The sequence below is a fragment of the Mus pahari genome, chromosome 5 (assembly GCF_900095145.1).
Source record: "Mus pahari chromosome 5, PAHARI_EIJ_v1.1, whole genome shotgun sequence".
Lineage (NCBI taxonomy): Eukaryota > Metazoa > Chordata > Mammalia > Rodentia > Muridae > Mus > Mus pahari.
In genome coordinates, this window is record NC_034594.1 from 109,714,220 (window position 1) to 109,724,047 (window position 9,828).

Genomic DNA, 9,828 nt, shown 5'->3' on the forward strand with positions numbered 1-9,828 from the left:
GTAGGGAGACCAGGCGATGTGCGTCCTCCTATTCGGCCCTCCTCAATAAAGCGCCTAAGGTTCCTAGGATCCCAAGGTCTGGATGGCTGAAAGGCCCTTGAGAAGATGAGCAACCTCTGTGAGTGTGAGGACCATCTTACCTTGAACACTTGGAAAACGGCTTCATCCAGCATCTTCCAGTCAACTTTGCCACTGACCTTGCTGCAACCCAGGAAGAACTCCTGCTGCTTTAAGTCCTGTAAGGTTAAGGTTGAAACATGTGAACCTCAGCACAGATGAGCTGAGGGGAAGGCAGATCGTAGAGCACCTCAGGAGCTGAGTGCTCTCATCATGCAACTATTCGGGACTCTCGTTTCCTCGCCCAAGTAGGATGGTACAGGTGCTCCTCTGCTCTATGTGACAGCAACCCCCAAAAGAGGAGGCAGGGGGATCAGAAGGCCAGGTTAGCCTCTGCTATAGAGTGCGTTCAAGCTCAGCCTGAGCTACATGAGACCCTGTCCTTCTTTCCCCAGCTCCACAATAAAACCACTAGGAGTCGGGCTGGAGAGATGGCTCAGTGGTTAAGAGTACTGACTGTTGCTCCAGAGGCCCTGAGTTCAATTCCCAGCAACCACATGGTGGCTCACAACCATCTGTAAAGGTATCCGATGCCCTCTTCTGGTATGTCTGAAGACAGCTATAGTGTACTCGTATCCATAAAATAATCTTAAAACCAAACAAACAAAACACCCCTGGGCTGGGGGGGATGGCTCAATGGTTAAAAGCACTGACTGTTCTTCCAAAGGTCCCGAGTTCAAATCCCAGCAACTACATGGTGGCTCATAACCACCGGTAATGAGATCTGATGCCCCCTTCTGGGATGTCTGAAGACAGTTACAGTGTATTTACATATAACAAATAAATAAATCTTTAAAAAAATATATTTAAAAACAAAACAACAGCAGCAACAGCAACAACAGCAACAAACCCCAAACTATTAAGATCTTGTGAGTTCAAAGTGCACTCCGTACACTTAAGCCAGGGGGGCATTTGCTGTTTACTCTCATGGTTTGTGATTGGCTGGGAGCTGTGGCTCGCTGTCCTCATCCAGGATCATGAGTGTTTCATACTACATACTGCTAGCCCCAGGAACTGACTGAAACTCAAAATGTGAGTACAGTCTACTAAACACACATTGATTTTCAATCAGTGTAATCTGGGGCCGTCTACATCAGGCCGGTCCCTATGCTAGCCCTCCCTAAAGCCCCTTACCCCTTTGATGATGTGCTGGGGCGGCATCCGGACCACCACCCGAAGGGTCACTTCTTCCTTTGAACCACAGGTGCTGATGCCATCCATGGGTGAGAGGTCTGTGGAGATTGAAAAGGACCAATCGGTTTTAAGGTCTCAGGCTTACTTCGAGTTTGGATCTATTTTCCTTTCCAAACAATGATTCCTTATGTATGGCCAAGAGGAGCCGGGAGCCCCAGCTCAAAAGGCATAGAGCTAAAATCCTAGCAATGGCTCCTGCTTACCGACAGCATTGAGTTCAACACCACTACCTCCTGGCTCAAGGATGCCACAGGTGGAAGGATGTCAGTGAGCCGCTCCCCCTGCCACCACCGCCCTCTGCCCACACGTTCTCCCCAAGCAGGTACCTGTGTCTGTGAGACTGGGACTGAAAGGATGGCTGAGTGCAAGGCCCAGGGAACGTCGAGGGGACGACAAAGCAGATGATCCAGGGACCTGCCCTGGAGTGCAGCCTGAGGAGGGGCCGGGGGCAACCTTCAGCCGGTCATTCTCCGCTTTCAGCAGGTCCACCTCCAACTGTGGGCAGAACAGACAGGGCAGGTGGCAGGGTGGCAGAGATGTCCAGCCCTGCCTGCCTTCCTCTTCTGCAGCTCTGCCCAGACACTGACCTGCATATTGTGCATGGTCTCCCGAAGCTGGTCCAGCTGGTGGGCAGAGTTGAGGGCCTCCAACCGAATATCTGTGAGTTTCATCTCTTTCTCCCAGAGTTCGGAGCGCAGTTCTGATACCTCCTTCTTCTCTGGCTCCTCGTCTTCATTGGCTTGGAACAGTCTAGTGTGGGGGACTGAATGAGCAGGAGTCCTGTAAGAAAGCAAGAGTCAGCCTGGATCCCACAGAAGCACGGGGTAGTAGAGGATATTGACATGCCTGACCTTCTGTGTATAGACTCTTAATTGGTATGTCAGGAAGGGTCCCTCCATGGGTCTCCCACACCCAGGGAAAGACCATAAGTATGGTGGCATGTGTCAGGGTCTGTGGGCTCCAGCCAGCAGTTTACTGGGGTGGCTGGGGAAGACAGCACTTACTCGGTGACCTCGGTGCCCACAGAGGATGAGGTGGAGGACTTGATGGAGGGGGAGGCGGTCTCGGTGGAGCCATGTTGGAGTTTGGGGGATGACGGGGCTGAGGAGTCAGGTGTGGCAATCTCCTCAATGTCGGAGTAGGAGGAGGCTGACTTGGGACCCTTTTTAATACTGAAGGCTTTGTTGAAGGAACTCCGAAGCTAGAAGAGAGCAGATTCCAGGGAGAGAGATGTCAAGGCTATGTGCTGGGCTGCAGAGAACAGCTTTAGGGCTGGGCTGGGCTGGGCTAGGGACGTGGAGGCAGAGGATTTACTTTTATGACACCCACTGCGTGAAGTGTGGCTTGATTGGTGGCATATGGACAGAAGAATTTATCTAGAAATCAGGACTGAGAGAAAATGACAGGGCTGAGAAACTTGTTGAGTCCACGGAGGGAACTGTGTCCCTTGTACCAGAAAACAAAACAACCCAAACCCCTCCCCAGGTGTCACATGGCACACCCCTCGATAGTCCAATTTCACCTTCTAACTTGGGCTCATTATTCAAGAATCTATTAATCTCTTCACAAATCAATCAGAAATTGACAATATTGTTCTGTGAAGCCCCAGAAAAGGAAGTTATAGCACGTTTCATTTAGTATTTTTTGTCCTCAGCACATAGCATAGTGGTTAAAACAATCAAATCAAAGATCTCTTTACCCCTTTATTGTTTTAAAGACTGGGTCTCACATAGACCAGGCTAGTCTTGAACTCAGTATGTAGCAGTGGGTGGTCTTGAACTCTGAATCCTCCTGCCTCTACCTCCCAGGTGCTGGGATGACAGGCGCTTACCCCCATGCCCACCGTTCATCATTGTCTACGATGCCAAATGCCCTAGCACAAGAGCTATTTCTCAGCCAGTCTCTGGCTACATGAGGCATTGAAACCTGACCACAGCTTGTTTGATTCTGGTGTTGATGAATGAGCTTTGGGTATCAGGGATGTGAGCTAGATATGCAAGCCAAGGACCTGACCCACACCCATTCACATGCCTCCACACAGCATGCACACACACACACACACACACACACACACACACACACGGACATAGACATGGGATGGCAGCAAGAGACAGAGAGTAAAGGAGAGGTCAAAGGCTCTAGGGGACAAAGGTCAGCCAGATCTTTGGAATGTGACAAGAGGGTGGTGGGACCTGGCTTCTCTTCTTTCAAGGTGTCCTTCTTAGAACGCGTCTGCTGTCTCTGGGAGCTTGAGCTAGTTCATGGTGTGTGTGGAACTTCTAGGTAAACCATGAGGATCCAGCTGACTGGGCCGAATAGGTGAGAGTATGTGTTCCGTTGGCTAGGATGTATTACCATGGAGCACAGTACAGGGCTTCAAAATACCGTAAAGCACCGCTGTCTGTACAGACGAAGAGCTGCTGACTGACTCGACACTCCAGTTTAAGGAAGGCATTCAGGCTTCCTGATTTCCAACCGGGTGGAGTTTTCTCCACACCAGTCTCACAGGAGTCAGTCTTGTCTCTGTCTCCTTCCCTATCTAGAGAGAAGTTCTTTGACTACAGCCAGCCCACAGCATGAGCTCTCTGTACGCATTATACTTCGGACAGTGGTCCGCTATGTGAACTTTCGTATTCTGACAGTCAGGGCTGCAGGGAGCCGTTTGCTGTGTCCCTAAATGCCTCAAGCGGTGTCCTAAGCAGAGAACCAGGATTCTTTGCTAAGGAGGGGGTGCCTTAGACCTTTCCCAGTACAGATATGCTAAGTAAAAATTCGGGGTTCCTGGGGTAGCTGATGAGATCACCACCTTCTAAGACACATCCCAGTGGATTGGGGATCTGCACAGCACACTCGGGGAAACGCTACTCTAAGAGTCCAGATTTTAGATGACCAACTGGCCTCTTCATGTGTGTGCACCGGCTACATACAACGTGTGTGTGTGTGTGTGTGTGTGTGTGTGTGTGTGTGTGTGTGTAGGTCAGAGGCCAACTTTGTGGAGTCCACCCTCTCCTTCCACCTTTATGAGGGTCCAACCCAGGTCTGGAACTCACTATGTAGCCCAGGCTAGCACTGACCTCATGGTATTCCTCCTGTCTGTCTCCCTGGTGTTGGGATTTAGGCATGCAGCACCAGGCTCAAACTGACTAGGGCAATGGGTTCGGCTTTTCCCATCCTTTACAATCCTAGTCCCATGTGGGAGGTTAGAGTGGGGCTCACAGGTCTTGTTTTGGAAGAATAATTCTGGGCCATACTCTCTTTGCCTTGGACAAATCTCTAGTCTCTGAGATGGTTTTAGAAGCTCCACAGTCTTTGGAATGACAAGCATCTCTTCTCCTGGACGAAATAATTCTAGTTCACACTGTTTTGAAGCTAAAATTTGGACTAGGCCCCAAATGACCAGGCCCCTCAAGCCCATGATCCAGATAATCTCCACCTACGGGTCCTCTTCCATTTCAGACTCCTACAGTGAGTGGGGCAAAAGTAAAAAGGCTCATTTTCTAGATAACAGGGGCTCAACGTGTCTGTTTGTCATAACAGGTCTATCTTGGAACAAGGGAAGATGGCAGACAATAGATTTGGATTCTGTCAGGATTTCCAGTTTGACCCCTAAGCAGACCACTCCTCTGTCCTCATGAGGGGCAGCGTGGATGGACCATGCAGTGGAGTGTGTTAGGGACTAGGGGGCAGCTGGGGTTATGGGTGGCTTTTCTTTTTCTTTCTTTTCTTTTTTTTTTTAAAGAGAAGGTGCTTGCTCTGGAAACATGAGGGTGTGCAAAGGGAAAGAAAAAGCACGAGGAGAGGAACCGAGTTTCTTACCTCATAAACCTGGAAAAAAAATAGGGATTTGAGGTCAGCATTTTGAAGGAAATAAAAGGGGAAAAAAAAAAATGAAAAGAAAGCAGCAGCAGCGACAGTAATCATGCATTTCCCAGCTGTTTCTCCACACAGCTGGCTCCTGTCTGCACTAGGTCAAAGTCTGTAGCCAGCCCTCCTCAGCAGGGACAGGGACAAGACGCTCACTCTGGGTCACTCTCCCTTTCAGTCAGTCAGGCAGTGCCCTACACCTGCGTACAGATTGTAGAAAGCTCATCCAAAGCCAGTTTAGAGTTACGGGGAGGACACCACACATAACAAACCCACCGCTGGACCAGACGAAGGTAGGCCTTGGAGTGATGGGGAAGTTCCACAGCCTCCTCTCCCAGACTAAAGCAACAGCCCCAGGAGTGTCTAGAGTACCCCACTTGGCTTACACATTCTCTCCACATGCCCCACTCCCCCACCCATGAATATTTTCTCAGCTCCCTCTACGGCCAAGTACATTTGACATCAGTAGTTAGAGCTCCAGGATAGCAGACATGTATAAAGGATGCAGGGACAGTGGGGGCTGGGCTGTGTGCGGGGTGGTGGTGGGGAGAGTAGACAATGGATAGAGGAATGGGAACTTAGCCGATTTTGTCCCCAGCAGACATCACAACACTAGCACCCTGTTAGAAGGGACCCTCTTTGTTGATCCTGAAAGGGGTCAGTTCCCTGCAGTGAGGTGAATGACTCCTAGCACGGGCCAGTCCCCAAGCCTTTACCTACCCAACTCTTCTTCTTTTTCTTCTTGGCATCAGCATCCTTGCTGCTGCCGATGCTGGAATGGCTGGTGATGCTGTTGAGGCTGGAGATGCTATCTGAGGAATTCTGCCTCTTGATCCGGAGTTCTATTGGCCAGAACAAGTGGGAAGAAAACAGAGGTAGATTTAGAGAAGATGCGAGGCTTAAGGAGAGTCTAGCTACAGCAGATATGAGGGAGGGGGGGACCCACCAACTCCTAGGTACACACTAATTTGGTGGATCATTCATCCAATGAACATTTGTAGAGTTACACTTATGCTTCAACATGGAAGATGATGCACCCGTGAAGAAAGAACAATTCCTATTCTCAAGAAGCTCCCAGTCCACGTTGGGCATAACCGTGCCCAACACTTGGGAGGCCACAGGATTTTGAGTTCTGGGCTAGCCTGGGTCACATAGCAAGACCCTCTCCAAAGCAAAAATAAAACAAAAGCAAAACCACAACAAAAAGCAGCACCAGTTTAGATAAGAAATAGAGGGGTTTAGCAATAAACTCAGATTGGCTAGTTGTAAAAAAGCTGGCCCTGAACACTTTTATGTGGACATCCTCCATCTGTGCCTGTCTGTCTGTCTGTCTGTCTGTCTGTCTGTCTGCCTGCCTGCCTGCCTGCCTGCCTGTCGGTGTTTTGGCAGAGTGCTACTATGTACTCCAGATTGGTCTTGAACTTGTGACAGTGCTCTTGCCTTGCCTCCCAAGTGCTGGGATTGTATGTATGAGGCACCATATCAGTTTTTGTTGTTCATCTTTTTTTTTTCTTGAAACAGGGTCTCATTCCATAGTACAGGTTGATCTATAACCGCCTCTGTAGCCCAGGCTGGCTCTGAACTTGTGGCAGTGCTCTTGGTCCATGACCTAGTATATTTTGATGACACTCCAGCAAGAATTGGCTGTCTTTTGGCTCAAGGTCAAGTACAAGCTTTCTTGTACCTTGCATTTAACCTGACTGAGTTTTACTTTGTCATCTGATGGGCAGAAAACTGAAATTCTCTCAGGTTTGTAATAGCAAGAAAAATGAAACACTCTTCTTTAAAAAGGTGGAGAGGGAAGTGAGCGGGCCAACAGAGGAGACACCTGAGTATTGAAAGAGCTGAGCTATGTCAGATGGGAACGCTGAGAAAAACATTTAGGGCTAAAGAAAGGTCCATTCTGGACTCAAGCCCCCTCACAAGTTTTTTGTTTTTGTTTTTTTAAAGGAGCAAGTATTGGAGCTTTCAATAGTTGTGAGTTCATCTACTTAGCTAAAATTATATCTAAGATACTTTGAAAACAAAAGGGAGCTGGAGATACAGCTGGTGATCAAGTGTTTGCCTACTGGGCTCAGTCCTCAGGAATCTGGAAGGGATAGAGTGTAGCATTATAAATCTGCAGCAGTTAGAAAACACTTTGTACATCTTGAGTTTTGTACCATGCAAATGAGCCACCCGTTTATAACTAAAATACATTTGGGGTCGCTGTTTAAGCACTAGCTCAGTGAGGTGTCTAGAAGGTCCTCCTTATGAAGTCGCTTTTTGATCGCCATGAACAAAGGTGACCGTTCCCTGCAGAGAGTCGTAATCTATTCGTTTAGAAGATGCATGATCTCAAGAGCAAAGCTCACTTGGGAAGTTGGAAATAGCTAAACATCCCAGACAGATCACCTGCGGTAACAGATCGAGTTATTCTCCTGGTTATAAACTATGCTTTGTTAGGTTCTTATCTGGAATACGTGAGGACAGGTGGGAGAGTGTCCACCGTGGGGCAGGGTTCTCTAGGTGGAATATCAGATTCGAGAGGAAATGACAGAAGATGGGGCCAAAAAGAAAGGTACACTATTGAGGATGCTGCTGCTGCTGTGCCACTCTAAAGGGTCGGGGAATGCATTGTTTCCTCTTGTAACCTGCCTTTCTGAAATGTTTCAAACACGAGAGGAAAGTTACAACGCAGGAAACTACCCAGATGCCTGCTGTCCAGTGCAACTGCCGTGAATACTTTATAACACCTGTTCCCTCCCCACTTTCTCACACAGTTTGAAAATAATACCTGAAGATAAATCCTCGGTGAATATGGATATTGGCTCACAATAGCATTATCAGACCAAGGAAAATTAACCAAATTCCTTTTTATCTAATAACCAGCTCCTATTTAAATAGGAATGCATTCTGATGTGAATGGACAGCGTGGTTACTCGAGGGGCAAGGAAGGTAGAGACAGGAACACTCAGAGCCAGCTAGGGAATTACTACAGTAATCCAGGAAAGAACAGCAGAGAGCCAGAGCCAGGACTGCATCAAGACAGAGGAAAATGATGACTGACAGGACCAAGACAGAGGGAGAGTATAATTGAGATCGCATAAGCACCAGAATGAACTCATTGCAAAGGTCAAAAAGTGAAGAGGAAAATGTGAATCTTATATTAACAGTCCAGTAAGCAGGAGTAGGTATTACCTGCTCTGGGCAAAACTGCAGACTGAAAAGGGTGTGTTGTGTATTTAGACAATGGTAGAGTGGACTTTCAAATTTAGGAATGTTAAGCTATAGAAGCCTATGAGGTTGGTTAAGCAGAAATGTCCAAATGATTAGGAACAGAGGTCTGGAGTTCTGAAGACTGGTCTACATAGAAGCAGATGGAGGAGTGAGAAAAAACAAACAAACAAACAAAACAAACAAAAAACAAAACAGAAACAGTTACAAGGGGCTGGAGAGATGGCTTAGTGTTAAGAGCACTGACTGTTCTTCCAGAGGACCTGGGTTCAATTCCCAGCACACACCTGTCTGGCAGATCATACCTGATTGTAACTCCAATTCCAGGAGTATGATACCCTCACACAGACATACATGCAGGCAGAAAACATCCATATACATAAAATAATAAAAATCAAAGACAAAACAAAAAAGACCATTGAGATAACTGAGCTAAGCACGTTTGTAAGATCAACACGTGTTCCAGGGCAGCCAAGGCTATACAGAGAAATCCCGTCTTGAAACACTAAAAGATCAAAACACAAAAATCAAGAGCAGACATGGTGTCGCACCCTTGGGTGAGGCAGAAGCAGAAGCGTTGCTGCAAGTTTGAGGCTAGTATGGTCTACATAGTGAGTTTGAGGCCAACTAGCAGGACCTTGTTAAAACAAACAGATACTGTGCATTGTGCTTCCTGTGGGCTTACTGACAACAGCCAGGCAAGGGAGCCAATCTAGATGTCCCTCGAGAGAGAGGGATGGATAAAAGGAATATGGTAAATGGACACAGTGGAACTTTATGCAGGCATAAGGAAAAAAAAATAAAAATTTGGTATTTACAGAAAAATGGATGCAACCAGAAATAATGTAAAGCCAAATGAGCCAAACTCAGAAAACAAATATGATGTTTACTTTTATATGTAGACTCTAGATTTAAAATGTGTGTGTATGATGTATGTGTGATCTGTATAGAATATGTGTGGATGTATGGTATGGTGTGGTTTGTGTGTGTGTACATGCACTCATGCTTGCTCTAGAGGGTACATCTCAAGCTATAGGTAAGAGGTTCTCCTGGTGAGAGGGAAATAGCACCTTTCAACAAAATGGGGGAAAATATATATGGACTGGATTGGAGCAATGGAGACTAATAATGGAGTCTCACTTAAGATATTTGTTTTCTCAAGTACGGCACTGAGGGCTTTGTCCACTCTAAGTCACAGAGGTCAGCAGAAGGATGAGAAGAAAACAAAGGTAGGTATGGGCTGGGCAGTGGTAGCATGGGCCTCTAATCCAAGCATTCAGGAGGTACAGACAGGCAGATCTCTGAGTTTGAGGCCAGTCTGGTCTACAGAGTCAAACAGCGGTAGCAACAAGAAAGAAAGAAAGAAAGAAAGAAAGAAAGAAAGAAAGAAAGAAAGAAAGAAAGAAAGAAAGAAAGAAAGAAAGAAAGAAGGAAGGA

General features: G+C 47.2%; 1 protein-coding gene across 4 annotated transcripts in view; it reads right to left on the reverse strand.

The window, feature by feature from the left end:
* Nav1 (neuron navigator 1) overlaps positions 1-9,828 on the reverse strand; it is a 255,032-nt gene that overhangs the window by 16,263 nt on the left and 228,941 nt on the right. For 3 of the 4 annotated variants that reach the window (XM_029538188.1, XM_029538187.1, XM_021198974.2), the window contains 7 exons: positions 5,896-6,017; positions 5,128-5,136; positions 2,316-2,512; positions 1,899-2,091; positions 1,638-1,806; positions 1,252-1,349; positions 141-236 (listed from right to left, as the gene is read on the reverse strand). In XM_029538188.1, coding sequence (XP_029394048.1) covers positions 141-236; positions 1,252-1,349; positions 1,638-1,806; positions 1,899-2,091; positions 2,316-2,512; positions 5,128-5,136; positions 5,896-6,017 — 884 coding nt within the window. The remainder of the gene's footprint in view (positions 1-140; positions 237-1,251; positions 1,350-1,637; positions 1,807-1,898; positions 2,092-2,315; positions 2,513-5,127; positions 5,137-5,895; positions 6,018-9,828) is intronic. The other variant, XM_029538186.1, reaches the window with a different exon arrangement.